General features: G+C 39.2%; 2 protein-coding genes across 5 annotated transcripts; both read right to left on the reverse strand.

Moving 5' to 3' along the window:
* Window positions 1–603: 603 nt before the first annotated feature.
* On the reverse strand, window positions 604–16,802 carry LOC309511658 (pyrroline-5-carboxylate reductase 1, mitochondrial). 4 transcript variants are annotated; one of them, XM_082186884.1, is made up of 8 exons: window positions 16,671–16,802; window positions 16,359–16,431; window positions 15,200–15,270; window positions 14,936–15,115; window positions 13,988–14,209; window positions 12,993–13,085; window positions 12,723–12,886; window positions 604–1,557 (listed from the first exon to the last, which is right to left on the reverse strand). In XM_082186884.1, exons 2-8 carry the CDS (start codon window positions 16,423–16,425, stop codon window positions 1,392–1,394), a joined length of 963 nt encoding a protein of 320 aa, XP_082043010.1. In that variant the 5' UTR covers window positions 16,426–16,431; window positions 16,671–16,802; the 3' UTR covers window positions 604–1,391. The 4 variants fall into 4 exon arrangements, with proteins under 4 accessions (XP_082043010.1, XP_082043009.1, XP_082043012.1 ...); XM_082186883.1 differs by having other exon boundaries at window positions 16,575–16,797; XM_082186886.1 differs by lacking the exon at window positions 604–1,557 and adding an exon at window positions 9,681–9,819 and having other exon boundaries at window positions 16,575–16,797.
* A 1,713-nt stretch (window positions 16,803–18,515) lies between these two features.
* myadml2 (myeloid associated differentiation marker like 2) lies at window positions 18,516–22,040 on the reverse strand. Its single transcript, XM_082187017.1, has one exon. It carries the CDS (start codon window positions 21,349–21,351, stop codon window positions 20,440–20,442), a length of 912 nt encoding a protein of 303 aa, XP_082043143.1. The 5' UTR covers window positions 21,352–22,040; the 3' UTR covers window positions 18,516–20,439.
* Between the last annotated feature and the right edge of the window lie 1,387 nt (window positions 22,041–23,427).

Consider the following 23,427-nt stretch of genomic DNA (forward strand, 5'->3'; position numbering starts at 1 on the left):
CAATGCTCTTGAGAAACGCAGCCCTGGGCAGTGGATCTGTAGTTCCCAGCATGCTTTGCAAAGGACTGCATTAGGAGAGTACATTTAGGGATTAAGTGTTATTTTATGTGTTTTTAAGTAAAGGGAAAGATGATGGTAGTTTATGTTAATGTTTAGTGTTCAGTTATGTTGGACATTTAGAGTTGTTTCTGTTGTTCTACCATTGTGCTAAAGAGCAGCGCTTGTGCTCAGTGTTTAATGCTCAACACTAACACCTGTCTTAACTGAGTGGTTCATTATACAGTTTACTTAGTGCATAATGATGAACAACACTGTATGAAAATTCAGCCTCTGTAAATTAATTATAATCTTAGAATGGCCCGACAAAATGTAACACATAATGTAAATAAAACTAAATTAAATTGTGTGTAAAGTTTTCTTCAATTAATTTTTTGAGTGTATTTACATCAAGGTGGAAAAGGACTTTCATCTTATAAAACAAAAAATATTATCTCAAACATATTAAGTAATTTTACCTTGCTGGAGAAATCGGGTTATATATACTGACAGTTAGCCTTGTTTTTTCTTGTTTGGAGCATACAGAACTACTGAGCAATGTAGAGATAAAGATTGGAAACACTTTATTTCATTTCATTCAGGTCAGTCCAGATAGGCTTTGCAAAATAAAACATGATCTGACATTTATTTTGACTAGATCAGACATGATTTAATAAATCTACAGACACTGTAAAAAAAAAAAAAAAAAAAAAAAAAAAAGAAATTGTTCACCCAATGTAACTTTTTGAGTTATGTTTTTTGCCCTGATTCCGTTAAGTTCTATTTACTTAACATATTAAGTATGTGCAACTAGTCAAATTTAAAGTTATTTGAACTTATAAAGTTTAGTTGGAATAACTTTGTGAAAGTAAGGTGAACTTACTTTTTTTTTTTTTTAAGTGCAAAAGTTCACTGTATAAGTGCCTTTGTTCACTCAACTTAACTTTCAGATTTATTCATTTCCACTGACTCAGTTAAGTGGTATTTACAATATTAAGCATTTTCAGCTTGACAAATCTTTAAAAGTTCAAATAACTAAATTTGTCAAGTTGAAAATACTTAATATTCCGAGTAAATGTAAAAAATACTCAAACTCAAAAAGTTAAGTTAAGCAAACGAAACAGTGCAGTGCATGGTGTACAGTGTATATCAATAGAAACTCATTTTTTAGAGTTAGTCCAAACCAAAAAGCTACAAGCACAATATCGACAACTGAACACAGTACATGTTTTGGAAAAAAAGCTCGACAACAAGTTCATGAGAACAACTTGTAACATTTTTGGTCTTAGCATCTTGTCTGCAATTCTTGAAGTGGTCTCATCCGTACTGTAAGCTGGATATGGTGATGATCAGGTTCAGCTTTTCTTGTGTTTGGGGTTGGTGCTGTTAAAGAGGTTGAGGCCGGTCCTGACCCCGCCGCCTGCTGCCGTCACACCCGGCTGCTGAAGCACCTTGTCCAAAGTGGTCTTCTTTATGGCAGCTGGAGAAATCTTCTCCTGGTCAGCCAAGAACTGAAGCTCCCTGTCAGAAAAGAGTTGGCTTGAAATGTCCGTTTGAACAGCCCATCAAATTAAAATGGGAGTTTTGTGAATACATCTCGTTACCCAGGTCACCGACTAGATCACTAGAATATAAGCATTTCATTTGTATTAATATCTGTTAAGTATTAATAACAAAAGAAAGCAGATTTAAGTTAATTTATACTATATTACAAATTGTAAATCTAGAAAAAGAAACTGGCCAAAGAAAGTTTTGTTTGGAAGAGGTCGGATGAGGTAAAGTCATGTCATCTTCATTTATATAGCGCATTTACATTTACATTTAGTCATTTAGCAGACGCTTTTGTCCAAAGCGACTTACAAATTGGGACTAAATTAAGCAAGTCATCGTGAAGAGGCAAAAACAACGCAAGAAGTGCTCAAAATACGAAGTTCAGGCATTATTCAGAGTAGCATAAGCCCGATAAGCGAGAATTTACAGGAAAATATTTATTTTTTTATTTTTTTATGAGGTTAAGTGCTCACGGAAGAGAAGAGTTTTCAGCTCTTTTTTGAATGTTGTCATGGATTCTGCATTCCGGATGCGGGTGGGGAGATCATTCCACCAGCATGGAACTGTGAATGAGAATGTTCTGGAAAGTGATTTTTTGGCTCTCTGTGATGGAACCACGAGACGTCGCTCGTTGACCGATCGAAGGCTTCTGGTAGGGATGTACTGTAGACTTGTAGGAGTGAGTGAAAGTAGGAGGGAGCAGAGATTCGGACTCGAGTGCGACTTAAGTCGCACACAGCGTGACTTCAGACTCGACTTGAGACTCGTCCTCGAAAGACTTCAGACTCGACTCGGACTTGAGCTGCGGGACTCGTGAACAATGTTTATTATTAGGAAACGTCTGACGAGCTCGCTGTTATTCCCCTCCCTCCGTTACCTATAACCTGCCTACGTAACTGCGGCGCGGCCACACATGAGAGGACAACAAACATTTCGACTGCACCGGCCACTGGCTGCTGAGCCATTCATCGTAAGCTTTGGGTTTAAAAACTTCAACAGAACTGCCAACTGTCACGCATTCACCATGAGACTCACGCGATTGACACTTTTCACACGCTCTCACGACACACATCCATTTTCTCACGCACAGAAAAATCGCGAAGCAAAGAGGAAACGGAGACCGACAGACTAGACAGAGCAGGTACTTATGATATTAAAAAAATCTGAGCTCTCAAATTCTGTCAATTCTATTACGAAATTCAAACAATAAATACCGTTTTGGCGCTTGTAAATGTGACGTGACAGATCCCTAACGGCACGTGAACCGACCCTTTCTATTAGCTAATAGTAAATAAACACGAACGCTGTTGAAAGATACAGTACAACTTACCGAAATGTATATTCCTCATACATGATATCGATCAATCAGTGTTTTTCAGTGTTTTTCATCCACGGAAAGGGGTCAATAAAAGTCTATTTTTATAATAGTATATTTCACATCATTTGGTTCGTTGCAATAGTGTTGTGCATTTAGCTACAATGTGATGTTTTGCAGTTTTGCACTAAATAGGAGTATGTCAATTTTAGTACTGTAAGTGTAAGGTATAAAATTTTTATATATTTGGTCTTATAGCCCCACAGAGCCAGCACAATAGGAGCCAAGGCCTTTCATTATAATTCAGCGACAGACAAGGGAGTCCTTTTTCTTCAGAAACTCAATTTTTGGTCTGTACTGTATGTTCATGCTACAAGGCAAAATACAGATATTAACTTAAAAGTAAAGCATTCTTTGTGTTTTTGTCATGTTGCAATAGCCTGTTTACATTGAGTATATACCAAAATCAAAGCTGATACTGTAATAAATAAAGGAGTCATAATAACATATTACATGCTTTGAATTCCTTATATATAGCTATGCAGTGTTCTAAGTAGCCTGGATGGGTCGCTGTACGTGATGCAACACTTATTTTAACCACAATAGACTTGAGACTTGACTTGGACTCTAGCTCAAAGACTTGAGACTTGACTTGGACTCTAGCTCAGAGACTTGAGACTTGACTTGGACTCTAGCTCAAAGACTTGAGACTTGACTTGGACTCTAGCTCAGAGACTTGTGAGCATCTCTGGGAGGGAGCTGAGCCTGTGACAGATCTGTAAGCAAGAGTCAATGCCTTGAACTTGATGCGAGCAGAGAGAGGTAGCCAGTACAGTGAGATGAACAAAGGAGTGACATGGGCCCTCTTGGGCTCGTTGAAGACAAGACGAGCTGTAGCGTTCTGAATCATTTGTAGAGGTTTAGTTGCACATGATGGAAGTCCAGCCAGAAGAGCATTGCAGTAGTCAAGCCTAGTAATGACCAGGGCTTGGACGAGAAGTTGTGTTGCATACTCAGTTAGGAAAGGCCTGATCTTCCTGATGTTGTGCAGTGCAAACCTGCATGATCGAGCTGTCTTTGAAATGTGATCTGTGAAGGTCAGCTGGTCATCGACTGTTACTCCAAGATTTCTGACCGACCTTGATGGGGTGATTGATGATGAGTCTAGCTGGATAGTGAAGTCGTGTTGCAGAGACGGATTGGCAGGGAGGATGAGAAGCTCAGTCTTTGCCAGGTTGAGCTGCAGGTGATGTTCCTTCATCCATGTCGAGATGTCCGCCAGACAGCTTGAGATCCGTGCAGCTACTGTGGGATCATCTGGTTGAAATGAGAGGAAGAGCTGTGTGTCATCAGCATAGCAGTGGTAGGAGAAACCATGTGCCTGTATGATGTGTCCCAGTGATGTGGTGTAGATGGAGAAGAGGAGGGGACCAAGAACTGAACCCTGAGGAACCCCTGTGGTCAGATGATGTGCTCTGGATGCCTCGCCTCTCCATGCGACCCTGAAGGACCTACCTGTGAGATAGGACTCAAACCAGTGGAGGGAGGTTCCTGTGATGCCCAGTGCTGAGAGGCTGGACATAAGGATCTGATGATTCACAGTGTCGAAGGCAGCAGACAGATCCAGAAGAATGAGAACTGAGGATTTGGAAGCAGCTTTTGCGATCCGTAGGGCTTTTGTGACCGACAGTAATGCAGTCTCAGTTGAGTGTCCTTTCTTGAAGCCGGATTGGTTGGCGTCCAGCTGGTTGTTCAGAGACAAGAATGATGTTACTTGGTTGAAAACAGCTCTTTCAAGTGTTTTTGCAATGAATGGTAGGAGAGAGATAGGTCTGTAATTGTCTACAAATGATGTGTTTAGTGTTGGTTTTTTAAGCAGTGGGGTTACCCGAGCCTGCTTGAATGCAGTAGGGAAAGTGCCAGTATGGAGGGATGAGTTGATGATGTGTGTGAGTGCTGGTAGAAGTGTGGGAGAGATGGCTTGTAAAAGGTGTGAGGGGATAGGGTCTAGAGGGCAGGTGGTAGGATGACTGGACATAATAAGTTTAGATACTTCTTCCTTGGTTAGCGGAGAGAAGGAGGAGAGAAGGTTATTGGCTGTGGGAGAGGTTGGTCTGGGTTCCTGTGTGTGTGGAGCTGAGAACTGACTGCTGATAGTTGTTGTTTTGTTGGTGAAGAAGTTAGCAAAATCGTCAGCAGTTAAAGAGGAGGTTGATGGTGGTGGAGGTGGACAGAGGAGAGAGTTGAATGTCTTGAAGAGTGATCGTGAGTTAGAGGCGCTTTTGATCTTGTTGTGGAAGTAGGAAGATTTTGCAGCATGAACATCAACAGAAAATGAAGAGAGGAGAGATTGATACATACTCAGGTCAGATGTGTCTTTTGATTTGCGCCATTTCCTCTCTGCTGCCCTGAGTTCGGTCCGATGTTCACGAAGAACCTCAGATAACCAGGGGTTAGAGGGAGTAGCGCGTGCAGGCCTGGAGGAGAGAGGGCAGATTTTGTCTAGAGAAGAGGTTAGAGTGGAGAATAAGGTATCCGTTGCGGTATTCACATCCAGAGATGAGAATTGTGAGGTTGAGGGAAGAGAGGATGACACGGCATAGAAAATTTAACAATGTAGATTGTTCCAAAGCGGCTTTACAGTGATAATAGGAAATTAAAGTAACAGAGATTGTTTTGGCTTTATAGCAGCTCTAGAATAAAGTTATTGTCCAGCTGTTAGTTTGATTGATTCACTTCCGTCGCAACGATCATTAGTTATTACCTTAGGGGCCGCTAACACGACACCGTTTGCAGAAAACTCTTAAGTTCTCTCTATGCAAACTTTAAAAACGCGAACCTGTGAGAACGCTGATGGCGTGCACATGCGTATTACGAGTTCGGTCTATAGGTATGCGCGTTTGAATATATGTGCGCAGGAGTGTAGTCCTTCCCTACAAACCAACCCTCAACAAACTACTTGTCTAGCCTTAAAATGTAGCCTCGTAGCCACGTGAACCGGAATTATCCTGATGATGCTTTATCTGTACAGAGGTAAAGGGAGGGGAAGGTAAATGTAGTTTTGTTCAGGAAGAGGCAAGAGCAAGGAGGTGAGTCATATCAATTAGCACTACCTGCTGATCTTTGTGATATGAATGAAGGAACTACACAACGAAATGGGCCATATAGGCATTGGACGAACTCTTGATCTAGTTCGATCCAGATTCTTCTGGTCAGATTCTTTGGCGGTGGAACAGAAAGTAAAAACCTGTGAGTGACTAAGTGAGTACTAAGGAGAAGTCAAACTGGAAGGATTTCGTGAAACCTCTAGTGCATGCATATAACTGCACAAGGCATGATGTGACTGTATTCTCGCCTTACGAACTGATGTTCGGAGGACAACCCAGACTACCGGTCGATTTAGCTTTTGGGCCACCAGTCAACAGTCAGCCTGAATCCCACTCAAAGTATGTGCAGAACCTCAAAAACCGACTGGAGGAGAGCTACAAGGTCGCAACAAGAGATTCCTCTAAAGTAGCCGCACGTAACAAGAAGAGGCATGACAGACGTGTTGTTGCCTCTGACTTGGATGTTGGTGATTGTGTGCTTGTGAGAAATGTCCGTACAAGGGGAAAGCACAAGCTAGCAGATAAATGGGAACCTAATGTCTAAGTTGTAACTAAGAAAGTTGGTAACTTACCTGTCTATACAACATCAAACCTGAAGGAAAGGACCCCTTCGAACGTTACATAGGGATTTGTTGCTGCCAAGTGGATTCCTGCAGATGGAAATCTGATGAAACACTTACCAAAGAAGTACCTCGGAAAACCAAAACCAGAACGAGTTCTGCCAAATAACCTACTGAATTTTAAATCCAAAGTGAGCATTCGGAATCTGACAAAGATCCAATTGAGTACCATGTTCCTGAAAGGACACTTGAAACTAGAATAGTGTCAAATACAAACCCTGTTACTTCTACAAGACGTGGAAGATGTGGAACCTGTGTCAGAGAAGGATGCAGAATATCCTATTCGTGAAGAACCTGTTAGTAGGCGCGTTTCCATTACAGATTTGCACAAAACTTTTGCGATTTTTTTCTAAATGTCGACAAAAAACTATTGCGAAATGACGGCGTTTCCATTAACCGATGTTATGCGACTAAAAAGTCCATTTTTTCCTCTCGCGATAAGTAAAGTCATTCCAAAAACCATGGCAATGGACGTTGGTAGGTTTATGTACTATATCCCAGCCACTGCACTAGCCATTATTATTAATCGAAGGAGATGTATGTGTGTTTTCCAAGCATTAATGGTAAAGAACGACCCTTATTATACTTGTGAGCGGCACATATGAGCTGTTTCTCTCTCATATCTGCTTCGAGGTCTTGATTGTGGCATTTATTTGAGGTTTAGAATCCATTATTCCTGTAATTCTTTTGTCTTATATGAGTTTAATAAAGAACTCTGTCTCGTCTTCTGTCCAAACACACCGCATCATCTACGCCAGGTGGCCCATAAATGCGCAAAAACTGTTTCCATTGCAGTTTTGCGAAATATTTATTTTTCGAATTGCCTGAAAAACCACCTCATGCGAGCGGAAAAACTTTTTTGCGATAAATGGGAGTTTTTGCGAAAATTGCATGTTTCCATTGGGCGTATTTTCAATTTGCACAATTTGAAGGGTAATGGAAACGCGGCTACTGACACAAACTTACCTGAACCTGAGGAAAGAAATTTAATGGATTTATCGAAAGATGAAGTTGTTGATGAAGACTTGGAAGATGAATCTGAAAGAGAGATTGAAGGAGCGGATGATCAAGACGAATCTCCAGGTGATCGTAACAAATCAGCAGAAAATTTGAACGGAGAAGATGGAAGGGATAACGTTTCTTCACAAAAAGAAAGTGCTATTTCTGGAAATCCTAAAAAGGGTCAGAATCAGAATGAAGAAACTGAACCTGTGGGAGGAATAGGACGTACCCAAAGATCCCATAAACCTCCAAAAAGACTTCACTATCCCCAGTTGGGAAATCCTTTCAGTATGGTGATTCAGTCTTTGTTTTCAAGCCTGATTACACAGTGTCTACTAATTCGCTGGAAGACCTGGAACCTCCTATCAGTTCACATGCCATTGTGACTGTTCAACCTCAAATGCAGAGGGACCTGCATACATTCAGGAGGGGAGAGTGTAACCCAGGTCACTGACTAGTAGGGGTGGAACGGTACATGTATTCGTATTGAACCGAAACGGTACTGGCGTCACGGTTCGGTGCATACATTTACACTGAGAATACACGGTATAAAAATAAATAAAACTCACGTGCAAATTAATTAATGTAATGCAGAACTACTGTTATATACGCAGGTTCTTTAGAGACACCTAATCTGTAGCCCCGCCTTAGCTCTGAAGCTCCGTGGGACTGTGGCTATAATGAACAGGCTGTGATGTAAAAATTGCAATGCAGGAGAGAGAGAGAGAGAGAGAGAGAGAGAGAGAGAGAGGGGCGCGGGCGCGATCGAACAGTGGAAACATAACATACTCCGTAATTTTGTTTATACAGGACATCATTCAAACTGCAAAGTGTTTGAGTTACTGTTAATTAAAATTTTAAGGAAAACAAATATATTAATCTGAAATGTAGCAAATTAATTTTCAATTCATTCAGGTACAATTACCAAACATATCTCAAGGTCTTTTTATCTTTTTATTAATTTAATTAATAAACGAATTATATAAAACTATTGTCAGTGCACTACAAATAAACTAGTTCTATGCCTTTACTTTATTAATAAAACGTATTTAAAAAATACAAGGCTTAAGTAATTTATTTTCCTTTGGTGGTCCAGCCTGAGACATGCACAAGCCTTCTACATTTTTGTTATGCTTTTCCCTCCATTGTACCGAACTCGTACCGAACCGTGATGTCTGAACCGAGGTATGAACCGAACCGTGACTTCTGTGTACCGTTCCACCCCAACTGACTAGTAATTATAAGTATTTCATTTTTTATAAAAATATCTGTTTAGTATTAAAAACAAAAGAATACAGATTTAAGTTACTTTATATTATATTATATTACAAATGTAAATCTGGAAAAAGAAATTGGCCAACGAAAGTTTTGATTGGATGAGGTCGGGTAGTCCCGCCTCCGGTAAGTGATTTCAGAGTAGAGCGTGAAGAAACAGAATGAGAGCAGGGAGTGACAAAGAAGGAAAAAGACGCAGACTTGATGCGTTTGTGTTCATAGCTAATCTAAAAATAGATTATTTTAGTGAAATATATCCTCAGAAGTCACGCTTTAAGGGTATAGAAGCTGACGAAAAGAGAAATTGAGAGGAATGGGAAAAGTTAGAAATACACATGAAAGAAGACAGAAACTATCTGGATTAAGACCAAATCACAAGAAAACTTTATTTTATTTTCCTCTTCACTTACCTTTTCCTTGCCAAGTACCATTTTCTCTATAATGTATTAAGTGGTTTTGAAATATGGAGAGTTATCATTTAAAATGTAATGTGAAAGAACTGCATCTGAAAGTGTAATCCAGTCCATATTTTCATAAAAACTGTGTAAATAATGTTTATTATTCAGAATATGTATATTTGTTGAAGTAGTTATTTTATTTATGAAGAAATGCGTTTCATGTGATGCTAGCTTTGCTAGCGGTGCACATAGGTTTCAATGTACTAAGAGTGAACATGGTTGAGTAGCATGTAGGTTAAGTGCTTAGGAAATTGAGTGATGGAACGGACAATTTATTTAATTTAAACAGTTTATTGAACAGCTGAATAATGATTATTTTTGGCCTTGTTTTTTTTGTCTTTCTTCTATTTCTTATGTCATCTGAGTCATTGCCCTATTGAATCCTGATCTCTCCCTGCCCTGGATGCTCTGTCTGTGGTTTGGACATGGCGAGACAATCATCTTCTTACTTGTACCTGGCAGTAAAAAGAACAATCATTTTGCTAAACTGGTAGGACCAGGGCCGGGGGAAGACAATCCAGCGCTCTGGGCAAAATAAGAATATGCCGCCCCTACGTTAACATTTTGGAGGACGTTCTTGCTTTGGCTGCTGCGAACTCTTACCCATCTCTTATCTTACTCTATCGTGGAGTAACGTTAATCCAATTTGCGACAGATTTGGTGCTCAATTGAAATTTCGGCCAATCCATTCAAACAATCTTTTGTTTACATCGTACATGCACACCTTTTGTTTCAATCGGACTGAATTCATTCCGACTGATGAATCCTAACGTAGTGTTTACAAGTGATCGGGTTGATGTGCGCGTTAATATGTCACAAGCTTCAAATCGGAATAGATTTTTTGACATTTTGCACAAATATTCAGTGTTTTCCGCTGTTTGCCCATAATAACCATTCTCCTACATTGGTTCTTTATTTGTTTTTAAACAGCAGACTTAGGGCCTGTCCCAATACCTCCCCTTACCCTAGATTTCTGCCCTAACCCTTGTTTTTGCGCGTTCTCGTGTAGGGGTAGGGTGTCCCAATACTCTAAAGAGCAAGGGGGAGTGCTATTCTCCCCTTAAAATCAACCCTCAAAACAAAGTGCGGTCCGATGCAGGCTTAAAACGAAGTGGAAGATGAAATTACCCAGGATGCATTGCGGACTCAGCAAGCCGGTACATTTTTTTAAACAAGATGGCGGACACCGGAACAATTGAATTGTAGGTATATTTTCGCAAATAAGCATGTTAAAATTTCTAAATATGTTGGAATATGTTAGTTTGATGCACATCCGATGGACTGTTAAGTTTTGAACACTAATGTTAGAAAATATTTCACGAAGCTATCTATCTGACGATGTTCATGATATCTGCCGAGTGCTTCGAGAGAGTCTGCCCATCAAATATACATCTGATTTGGGTAGTTCATCTAATTTTATTTTCGATTTTGGCTTCCAAGGATTATAAAAAGAAGATGTGAGGTAAAACTATTAAAAACTAGCCGCGTTCGTCTAGTGCTTCATCTTTTTCTGCACAGCGCGCTGTCACTTCTCCCTAACGTTAAACCCAAACAGCACTAGAGCACAATCAGTGATTGCTGTAAAATGCAGTGTCTGCTGATTCTAAATTGCGGGAGGTGTTTGATTGTAAAAAGAGCTATTATAAGCACAATGATCCGCGCAAGAGACGTTGACCCTGTTCCCATGGAGGCGCGCGTTCGGAAACGGACTGCAACTAGACAAGCAAACTATACTTTGGGTTTCATGTGCGCGTCTTAACGATCAAATACAGACAAAAATATGGCTAAATGACCGGTTTGTCTTAAATGGGAGTTAGTTGTGGAATAGTTGGGAGAAAATGTGTATTATTAGATCGGCATTCGGTCTTAAAGTGGCAGCGTCTAATAAACCTGCTAATGATTACACCTTTAATGTGAATAAAACAACTAAAGGCAAAGAGAAAATTAATCCCAGCTCTTGAATGAATAACTTTAGCTTTAATAAGCATTAATCTATCTATAATAAGCTATGCTGTGTTATTTTACATTTGATTACTTTATTAGATTTCTAGCATATTATCATGCGCGTGACGTAGTGAGGTTTAACGCGCTAATTTGCATATAGTGGTGTCCCATTTCATAGGGAAAGGGATCTTCAACTCCACTTCCCTCGTTGAGGGGACTTTACTTTCGAGGGCACTCAAAACCAAGTGGAAGTTTTAAGGGGGGAGAAATGGGACAGGGCCTTAATATCCGTTTCTGATCACAATTTGGAGAAAATGAACTGCTTATATTTATCACACAGTAAAAATGCCTGTGGATGAGAATCTGAAACCAGGAATGGTGGGACGTTGTCCTGCTTCACTTCACAGATGCTGAGTGAAAGGAGGATTTTAAAAAAGACGGGACACTCACTTATGAGACACTTTATTAAACAGGAATAACAGCTCGTTCTGCACGTCTTATTGCTATTTCTACGTCGCTGCACATGCGCAGTCCTTTCAGTTTCGGTTTTCAATCCGATCAAGTGTTTGCATGTCCTCTCGATCAGATTAGAAAAGGAACACATGGTTTGGTGTGGTTTTCAATCGGATCGAAATTTCATTCGGATCGATTAAGGTGTTTACACTAAGGCTTTTAAGTCCGATCGAGCCGTCAACACGATTGCTAATGGATTATTTGGCTGCATGTAAACGTAGCCTCGCAGATTCACAAGTTTGAGATGCTCATGCTCGTCGCGCCCTCTGGTGTCTGGCGCCCCGGTCCTACCCAAAAAACATACTCACCTTGAACTGTGCTTTCTCTTTTTAGTTCTGGATTTTACTTGGATCACTCGTATTGAACTGAAACTGTACTCCAATATTGAGTGACATTGGACATTGAATCTGATTCCTCAACACAGAGTTACTCTGGACACAGATTTTGAACTTTGAAATCTGGTTTTGAATCTTATATACTGATTTTTAAATCTAAATTGAACTGATTTGGTAAAAGATTCAATTCCTTTCCAATAACAATACACTTATTTTCCAAGTAATTAACAGTTACCTATAAGTCTGAGTTGTTTTCTTTCTGTTATATTTTCCCTACACTCCAGCAAGTCGAACCCACTTCTGTAATCTGGTCCTAGACACAAATAGATCACATGTACCAACGTTATTACGCCATAAACGGGTAGCTGCGGGTTATAATCTGCAGACAACTATATGCAGACAAACAGTTGAAAATAATGGACCAACTTTTATCTTCAACGACAAAATACTAACATCTATACTAAACATTAAATAAAGTGCACTTATGTGTAGATGCATGTTTTTACATTATATTTAACAAATAAACTGCAAGCTGTTGACCCTTTCTATAGATGACGTTGCAGTACCTGGTTCTAATGCATGACGCCTCCACGGCGTTGATCAGGAGGCTGCGGAAACCGCCACTTTCCAAGACATGCAAAGCGTGGATCGTAGCACCTCCAGGCGAAGCCACGTTGTCTTTTAACTCTCCGGGGTGTTGCTCGGAGTCCAGGAGCATTTTTGCTGCACCCTAGCAAAAAAATAAAAATAAATCATTGTACTGTAAATCTTAGACACAGAAAGATTGATCCTATTAATCAATATGAGAAATGTTTGAGAGACTGTCAAGCACTAACAAGCAGAGCCTGAGCTCCCAGTCGCACAGCCAGTCTTCTGGGCAGTCCCATCTTCACCCCTCCATCAGCAAGAGCGTCAACAGCTAGGAACGCCTAGGATAAAAACATACATGGATATAGTCAGAGGTGCTCAACGGTTGGTTTAAACCTCTTGCTTACTCTTATGCCGAGTTCACACTGCGCGATTTCAGCCCCGATTTTCACTCGCCGACAGGTTTTGTGAGATCGCAGACAAATGCCCGAAATCACAGGCGAATCAGTGCTCGTTCACACGAGTGACAGTCACACAGTGTGAATGATCAAAGAGAATCGCACAATCCTGCTGTGTGAATGTGTTCTGACTGAAAACTACGTCGGCGATGACCTACAGCCAATCAGAGAGCAAGATACAGGACAGCGGGGAGTTCGGGGAGGAGTTATAGCCCAGAATATCAGCATTTTAATAGATATATTTACAATTGTATCAAACAGAAACAAAGCACACACATTAGCTTGACCAGAAGCACATTGCAAAATTATTTATTTACGTCCAACTCTCATTGCAGAACACACAGTCCTTGCTCCCCTCGTCTCCCCAACCATTTCCTCCAGCATAATCTGTTTTTCTTTTTGCTGCAAATCAGCGTACAGACAATGTGGATTGCAAGCTGCTTGTGGGCTCTCGTTTTTAATAACAATTTCAGTTTTGCGCGCTCACATTTCATATCACTTCTCGCGAGTGTTTGATTGTGAAACGTAGTTTGCGGACCAGACAGAAGTTGTCTGCGATTCTGTCTTTTGTAAAGTCCTGCAGTGTGAACCCTCCTGTCGCTGATCCATCGTGCAGTGTGAACACACACAATAACAACTGAGTGTTACCCTGGATAGTCACGCAGTGTGAACACACACAATAACAACTGAGTGTTACCCTGGATAGTCACGCAGTGTGAAAAGAACAGTGACCCGATTACTTTGAGAATCGTGCAGTGTGAACTCGGCATTGTGTTGATGCTTACATAGGCCGGGCCGCTGCCGCTGAGGCCAGTGACGGCATCAATCAGGTCCTCTTCCACCTCGGTGCAGTATCCCACACTGGCCATCAGCTGCTCCAGGAGCTTCCCGTCCTCCACCTCTGCATGGGTGCCTGTGGCGTACACCGTGGCCCCTTCACGCACCACCACTGGGGTATTCGTCATGCAGCGAATCACTTTGGGTGCCGAACGATACTGCAGCAGTTTCTGCAGAACAGGGAGAGAAGAAGCATCAGACAAATGCAAAGAATCAGACAAATGCAGCCTTAGTGAGAATAAGAGACTTCCTTCAAAATCTTTTTTGTTTTTTAAACTAATTATTTGACTGGTAGTGTAAATAAATATGCATTCACCAAACCTAAAAAAAAAAATTAAAAAAACATAACTGACAAAATGTTTATTTACTGATTTATTATTTATTTTGTTTAGAATACATTTTCATTCATCATTCACATTTTGTCATCTAGGCCTATTTCTTATTTTGGTAACACTTTACTTAAAGCCTTTGTATAAAATGCAATATAAAAGTATCTTAATAAAGCATTAATTATTATGGCTTGTGATGCACCTTATAGGCTTGTACTGTATGATCTCATGAATAATTGTAACCACAGTTATCATACTCTAGTCACTGAACACATATATACAGTAAAGCATTAAAACACATGACAATCAACCAATTTCAGATGTGAAAAGGAATCTGCAAATATTATAATGCATTTTAACTTTGGTGTGCCTTTACAATGCATTACACATTTAGGCTTTAGGTAAAGTGTTGCCATTATCTTTCCTAAATGAAATGATTAGGGCCCTATTTTAAACGCAAGTATCAAGCGTGAAACGCAAGTAACTTTGTGGGCGGGTCAATTGCGCTGGGTGCAAGATAGGGCCCTTTGTGTTAAACCATCATCATCACTATGGCTGGATTCTGACCTTCTCTATGGAGCTGATCGTGACTCCCGCTGCACAAGAGACTATGAGATGGCGGTCCTCGATGTCTGGCCCGATCTCATCCAAAACGAAGGGAATGATGTGTGGCTTGACCGCAAGGAACAGAACATCACTCTTCTTCACAGTCTCTTTATTGCTGGTAGTGAAGGATGCTCCCATTTTCTGAAGGACAGAGAAAGTGCCTGTTTAAAGATGTTCAGCAGTGTAGCTCGCTGCTAGTTTCTGTGGCTCTTGTGACACACTCACTCTCAGCCCGGCGACGGTCAGCAGGTCTTTGTCTGGAGAGCTCGCTGTTATCCTGTGCGTGGCGATCACACCTGATGGACAGGAGAGGGAAACACAAAAGCTTCCATTAAGTATTGATGAGAGTGTGATTCTATGTTAAAGGGTGTATCTAGTTTTTAAGTCGAGGTATTACACGCAGAAATAGTCATAATAGCCAAAAGTTATAGTATATATTAGTTATAAATGTGTGTGTATATATATATATATATATATAGTACCGGTCAAAAGTTTGGACACGTTACTATTTTTTATGTTTTTGAAAGAAGTCTGCATTTATTTGATCAAAAATACAGGAAAAAATACAATACTATTGTGAAATAGTATTACAATTTAAAATAAGGGTTTTCTATTTTCATATATTTTAAAATATAATTGATTTCTTTGTTGAAAAGCTGAATTTTCAGCATCATTACTCCAGTCTTCAGTGTCACATGATCCTTCAGAAATCACTCTAATATGATGATATGAAGATCAATGTTGAAAACAGTTGTGCTGCTTAATATTTGTTTATAACCTATGATACTTTTTTCAGCGTCCTTTGATGCATTAAGTAAAAAAAAAAACCCAGCCTTTATTCAAAATAGAAATCTTTTCTAACTATATAAATAGTTTACTATCACTTTTTATCAATTTCACGCATCCTTTCTGAATAAAATATCAATTTAACGCATCCTTGCTGAATAAAAGTACTAATTTATATTTTTTTATAAAAAATATATTGTAACAAAGTATTTCTGCTTCTTTGCATGCACATATAATACACTTTTCATGTTAAAATAAGAGACTACTAATTTTACTGGTATTTGTATCATAAAAATAGCAAATGTGTTGATTTACATGCATTATGTTTCATTAACATACATATTCTGTAAATAAACAACTTTTAAAAAAAAAAAAAAAAAACGACCAACTAACGTTACCAAGACTGAGATCATTACAGTGTGTTTATATTATTTGATATAATGTGTTTATTTAATGAAATGATGCCTGCTTTAGACATTTTAAAATGACTAGTCATGTTTTACGAGTATTTATTTACTACAGAAAAGTCTTATTTTGTTCCAGATCATTAGTGTTGTGGCGCCTCTAGCGGTCGTTGTGTGTAAATGCTGTAACTTACCTGCCGATGCGAAGCCCTTCACCAGCGCATGCGCCAACTGACCCGCTCCGATGAAACCAACGCTCATTTTGACCTATTATCAACCAAACAATGACCATTCACCAACACACACACACACACACACACACACACACACACACAAGTTAACACTCAGTTTACAGACTCTAATATAACGTTAGATCAGCTGAGGTAATATCAGGACAGAGTCTTGCTTACCGTACACTTTTCTACTTCCTAATCGGACTGAACAAGCTGTAACGCAGCACAGACAACGAGATGAACACAGACAACTAAATGTTTAAACAAACGTACCTAAAACACGATCTTTCGCAGAACTGGTAAACATATGGTTTGTTTGTTTATCGTGTTCACGTTGCCTGTTGACGTTTAGTTAAACTGCCATTCCTGACGTGGCGATGTAGAAGGCTGCTGTGACCAATCACGGTAGAGCACTGCTCGTGCCTCAGCCAATCCCTGTACTGTATGTGTGCACCGTGCGTCCTGATAGGTCAGCCCTGCTGACAGAGAATCCAGTTGCGTCGCTTTTAATGAGCACGTGGGCTAATGTCAACAGCAAAACTGTGTCCAAGTTTGCAGTGTTGCAACCGCATTTTGTCTGATAAATTCACCAGATTTCTTATTTTAGATTTTTACATGTCATTGATATGTATATGTCAAGACTATTTGTCTTGCTCTCTGTCTCACCCGTGTTTAACTACCGGTAGCTTACTTTATTAGAGGCTTTAAATTATAGTCTCTGTTTTAATTTGAAGCTAAATATAATCATTACAAACCCCTCATTCAAAACTATTTCCATTCATAAACCTTTACCCCAAATAAAGGTTTATCTGCTTCAGATTTAGCTATCTTATTTGGACATAATAAATTAACATTTTCATAAAAGTGTAGGTTATAAGAATAACCACCAAAAAATAAATAAAATAAAAAATCGTTTAAATTATTTTCATGATTTATCACAACTTTTTTCTTTTCTTTTGTCAAATCAACTTAGATAATTAATGTGGTTCTGATAACATACTATTTTGAGTTTCTCCTTGATTGTATTAACTAATTTTGTATTTTTATTTCACTGAACTAAACATTTTATTAAATACAGTACAGGCCAAAAGTTTGGAAACATTACTATTTTTTATGTTTTTGAAAGAAGTTTCTTCTGCTCATCAAGCCTGCATTTATTTGATCAAAAATACAGAAAAAAACCCAGTAATATTGTAAAATATTATTACAACTTAAAATAATAGTTTTCTATTTGAATATACTTTAAAAAATAATTTATTTCTGTGATGCAAAGCTGAATTTTCATTCTCCAGTCTGCATGATCCTTTAGAAATCATTCTAATATGATGATTCATTATCAAAGTTGGAAACAGTTCTGCTGCTTAATATTTTTTCATAACCTGTGATACTTTTTAGGATACTTTTTAGGATAAAAAGTAAAAAAAAAAAAAAAAAATGTAATCTTTTGTAACAACAATATCCACTACTGGTCAGTAATTTGGGGTCAGTCATTTTTTTTCTTTCTTTTTTTGAAATAAATCAATACTTTTATTCAGCAAGGATGTGTTAAATTGATAAAAAGTGATAGTAAAGAAGATTTATATTATTAGAAAATATTTTTTTTATTTTGAATAAATCCAGTTCTTTTGAAACTTTTATTCATCAAATATATTAGGCAGCAGAACTGTGTCCAACACTCATAATAAATCAGAATATCAGAATCATTTCTAAAGGATCATGTGATAGACTGGAGTAATGATCCTGAAAATTCAGCTTTGCATCACTTAAATTATTTTTTAAAGTATATTCAAATAGAAAACTATTATTTTAAGTTGTAATAATATTTCACAATATTACAGTTTTTTTCTGTATTTTTGATCAAATAAATGCAGGCTTGATGAGCAGAAGAAACTTCTTTCAAAAACATAAAAAATAGTAATGTTTCCAAACTTTTGGCCTGTACTGTATATATATTATTATTATTATTATTATTATTTTATACAGTGCACCCACTCACACATATTTGTACAGAAAATTGTCTAAATGTATATGTATGGTCATTTGTGTGTGCTGGTGTTTGGAGGTGGTGAGAAAGAGAAATAAACTGATATAGACACAAAGGAATCCAGTTTAATTACCAACATATTTTGATTTATTTAAATATGTTGTGAATAAGTAACAATATATTGTCACATACTATAAAAAAGACATAACTTATATTGGAGCCTGAGTAGATTGACTGGATAACGCTATCTGAGCGCCATGACAATTAAGGCCATTCATGACAAAACTGCATGATGTTTAATCTCTGTGGACAATACATAAAGAAGTGATATATTCCCTTTTTCTAATCAGAGGTCTCAGTTATCTCATGCTTAGATATTGCCATACAAGTAATCAAATAATAACATTTAACAGTATAATTATATATATGTAAATTAGAGGAAAATACACATAAGCCATATAATAACCGTACTAATCCACAACAATCTTAGTGTTTAGTAGACATCAAAAACAAAAAACAGTCTTAAAGAGATGGTTCAACCAAAAATGAATATTTTCTCATAATTTCTTCACCCCCACGTCATTACAAAACTGTATGACCTTCCGTGAAACATAAACGAAGATATTTTGGTTACTGACCTTTTTCAAAATATCTTCTTTTATGTTCCTCAGAAGAAAAGAAAAAAAGTCATGCAGCTGTAGAACGACACGAGGGCGAGTAAATGACAGATTTTTAATCTTTGGGTGTCCAAACCTGCTCCTGGGCTGCGTTTAACTCCACTTTTAGACACACACTCACACACAGTATATTTGGACAGACCCTCGACCCCATGATTTAGTCCGAGGGAGTGAGTCAACTCAATACATACACTTCAGACAGATCCGTAGACCACGATGCCACACGATTGTGACGTCACAACAGCAAGTGCTCACATTTAATATACCCACAAGTGATCAAGGGCTTAGTGTGTCCCATTTATAACCATTGCAAGTGGGCACTCGTGCAACGTCATCAATGATGTGAACAAGACGGAGGGGATTTAGCAAGGAAAAGGGCATCAAAAGTGGACCGGATACATTACATTTAATAATGGCGTTTTCATTTCAAAATGCTCTCCATCCACACTAGTATTTTCAGGAGTTTTCCCAAAAGTTTCTCATCCACACTGAAACGTCATCCCACTGAGATGATACAGACGGAAAAATTCATTATAAAGTTATCGCACAATTCTTCTGACAGGATCATTTTATTTAGCAAAATATCTCACTCATATGTTTGGTCTAAAACGCGACTGCTCTCATGTTTTGTCAAATGTGAGTGAATTTGCTGTCATCTTTGCAGGACTGTGATATGAAGAGTGTGCAAAGTAACATATTTTAACCAACTGTGTGTGTGAAAGTGAACAGCACAACGTGAATATCTGTTAGTACAATGTGTGTCACATGACTAAACATGCGTCATACCTCCATTTTCACAGTCCACACTACAACATGAAAACGGCGATTTCAAATTGATCCATTTTGGAGAGCGTTTTCAAAAAGTTTCGTTTTCATTAATAAAAACACTGTCTCAGTGTGGACGAACGGCGGAAACGGAGAGAAAAAGATGCGTTTTCAAACGAAAATGTATTAGTGTGGACAAGGCCTTAAACGCAGCCACTGTCCTGCAGAGTTTACACACCTGGACCAGCTAATGATGGTCTTCAGACTCGCTAGAAACATCCAGGCAAGTGTGTTGGAGCTGATCACACAACTCTCCAGGACGTGGGCTTTGGATTGGACACCCTTGCTTTAGGGTTACAGTGACAATAAATTGCAGAGAGACATTAGTACAGAAGTTATTATGCAACAAATCTACTAAACAAAGTAACTATTCATTAACACAATGAAAAAAATCAATCCCAGCAGTTAAAAAGTCCAAACATTTTTATTCTAACCAATAAAAATTACAAATAAAAAGAGAAATTATACTAGTACACAGAGCTGTTGTTTATTGGCATGTCTGTATTTCACTCATTCCCAGTATTCATGAATCCACCGGATTGGAGGAGAGATGGCTTTATGCTGCCGAATGCGAGACAAACCGTATTCTTTGAGAGTACACCAGATCGGTGAAGTACAGCACCAGATTGGCAGAAGTGAACACGGCGATCACCAACTTGCTGTCCCAAGGGCACTTTCCTCTCGGACAGTCTCCCGGTCTCCCCGGGGATCCGTACTTCTTGTCGAAACTAAACACGGGCCAGATCACGGCAGCGCTCAGATACAAAAGCACCGCCAGGAAGGTGTAGACGACCACGAAGCGGTCGAAAGGGAAGCGTAACGAAGACGTCCTCCCAGAGACGGTGAGCGCCACGACGACTACGGTCATGGCGAAGCACAGGCTGTAGACGACCACGCAATACTGAGTCGGGATGTGCCGGTTGTACTCGCTGTCGTTGGCCAGGGCGCCGAATATAATGCAGGCGATGAAGGCTTGGACCACTTTAAGCAAGCCGGATACGGTGGCCATATATCCGACCACGTGCCCCGGTTTGGCCCGTGTGATAAACACCTCGGCTCCGTAGGCGAAGCAACAGACGCTTGAGCAAACGGTGACTGCGATTCGGTAGTTCCTCACCTCGCATCCCTCCGACGGGCACTCCGACCTGAGGAAGTACACGGGATACACTATGGACGCCGTGACGTACATGAGAGTGGCGAGCATGGCGAAGGCCACGGTGAAGTTGTCCCAGGAGATAGGCATGCACCCGTGAAGCCTGGTCACGTCCAGGGTGAAGACCAGCAGTGTGACGGCGAAGCAGAAGCACCAGACGAACATGCAGAAGGTGCCGTAGGTGGCGCTGAACCCCGCGCTGTGGGCCACCAGGGCCATCGTGGTGCAGCCCAGGAGAAGCTGGAGCATTCGGGCAGCGCCGAGCCCCGACAGCACCGCTGACTTGTTTAGGTAATGACCTCCTTGGGGGTCCATGAGCCGTTTTTAGGTGGATCTAGACGGATGAAATCCACAAACCTCGCCCTTTGCCTGAGTCTTTATTTAGGCAGCCTTAATGACAAATCTCCCTTACTGCTTCCCAGCCCTGCTTTATAATTACTGTCGAGTGTGTGGGATCGGATTACAGCTGAAACTCTGGATGTGAACAGACAGTACTTTTAGATTTTCAAAAGACAGACGGGCAAAATATAGAAAAGTGACAGTTTGAGCACAAGAGAATTGTCTTTTAAATTCAAATCATCGCTGTTCTTTACTTCCAAAGTTCCAAAGTTCCAAATTCCAATCAATCAAATTCAAACGGTTCCCTTACAGCTGGAGTCTTTACATAGTCACCTTCTTCTCGCAGGTCTTCTCTTGGTGTTTCTCAGCTGATCGATGCAGAAAGTTCCTCGCGAGTCGAATGTCACCTGCTATAGCTGAAGCGTCTCTTCATAATACAGAGGACGAGCAGGGTCCCGTACATATCCCACGTGAGATGGTATCCGTAGGTTCCCAATTTCTTCAAACAACTTTTAGCACTGATTACCTTTAGAACTCTTGCTCTCTCTCTCTCTCTCTTGCACTGTTTCCACTCTCACACACACACTGGCACTGGGCTTCGAGTTGAAGTGTACAAGGGAAAGCGGTTTTAATGAGTGTGTTCTGCCGAGCTCAGGGCCACGGGCTCCACCAGCTCTATAAATAGAGCCCTATATTCCACTGTGGAATGGGGTGGGAATCCAAATGGCTGCGTCAAGCAACAGTGCAGGGAGTCGTCTTTCATATGGTTGCAAACTCTCTCTGTGTGTGTGTGTGTGTGTGTGTGTGTGTGTGTGTGTGTGTGTGTGTGTGTGTGTGTGTGTGTGTGTGTCAGTTAGAAGGTATAGGCCCTGGCACATCTGAGGAAAAGTGCATTGTAATGGCCCAAGATTGAACAGCTGATGAAAGTTTGCTTGTCAGTTTTGTACATGATTAGGACTATTCAGATCAAAAACACAATTTTAAAATGTGCCAACAAAAACATTAGCCAATGCATTGTTTAATTGTATCCTTAAGGGGAATTTAGAATAATTTTATATGAACTATTATATAATATTAAATCGTATATAATATACATTATTATTATTATTTAATTTTTTTATTATATATATATTTTTTTAATTAAGAAGTTGCTTTTCATAATTAGATACAATATTTAGATGCTTCATCTAGCCCAGTATCACCCGAAAGGCAGTGTTGGGGAAAGTTAATTTTAAAAGTAATGCATTACAATATTGTGTTACTCCCTCAAACATTAACTTATTGCGTTATTTATTTACTTGCTAGCTTGTTTTTAAATATAAAAAAAGTTATGTTTAGCAAATGTAAATGCCCTTTCACACCAAAAGTGAAATAAATAAGCCTCATGCTGAATGAAATGCACATTCACTCCTGTACAGTAGAGGGCGCATGTCAAACAAACCTTTCAGCTGTTCCGCCGTTCTGGATCAGAGAAGAAAAGGATGCAGGAGAACAAAAGTTTAACACTCTTACTTTTGCAAAACAATAACTAATAATTAAACAAATGCGATGTTTATCTAAAGTCATTTTTGCTTATTTATAAAGTTGAATTGGATAATTGAAAATCAACAGCAAAGACAGTGGTTAATAAAGTGAGATTAAATACATAAAGTATATTTGTGTAATTTAACATATTTAAGTATTGCAGGTATGCATAATATTCTAAGTTTGCATTTCACAGTTTTTGACAACACTTTATTTCGATAGTCCACTTTAATGACCGCTAGTTGGCATGTAGTTACTTATAGTTACTAGAAGTTTAGAGTATTTGTCTGCTTTAAACCGTCTAGACTGTCTGCTTAATATCTGCCAAAACTTTATTTTGATGCTTCCAAACACACATTGTACTGACTATTTTACTAAGAAACTTTACAAGTACATATCAACTTAAATTCTACTAACACCTAACCCTACCAGTCAACTAATACTCTGAGTGAGTTAGTTGACATGTAGTTGCAAAGTTACTAGTAATAGAATGTCTGATTATGTTATTAATTTTGAGGAATACTGAAT

This window comes from Leuciscus leuciscus (genome assembly GCF_965113295.1).
Source record: "Leuciscus leuciscus genome assembly, chromosome: 1".
NCBI lineage: Eukaryota > Metazoa > Chordata > Actinopteri > Cypriniformes > Leuciscidae > Leuciscus > Leuciscus leuciscus.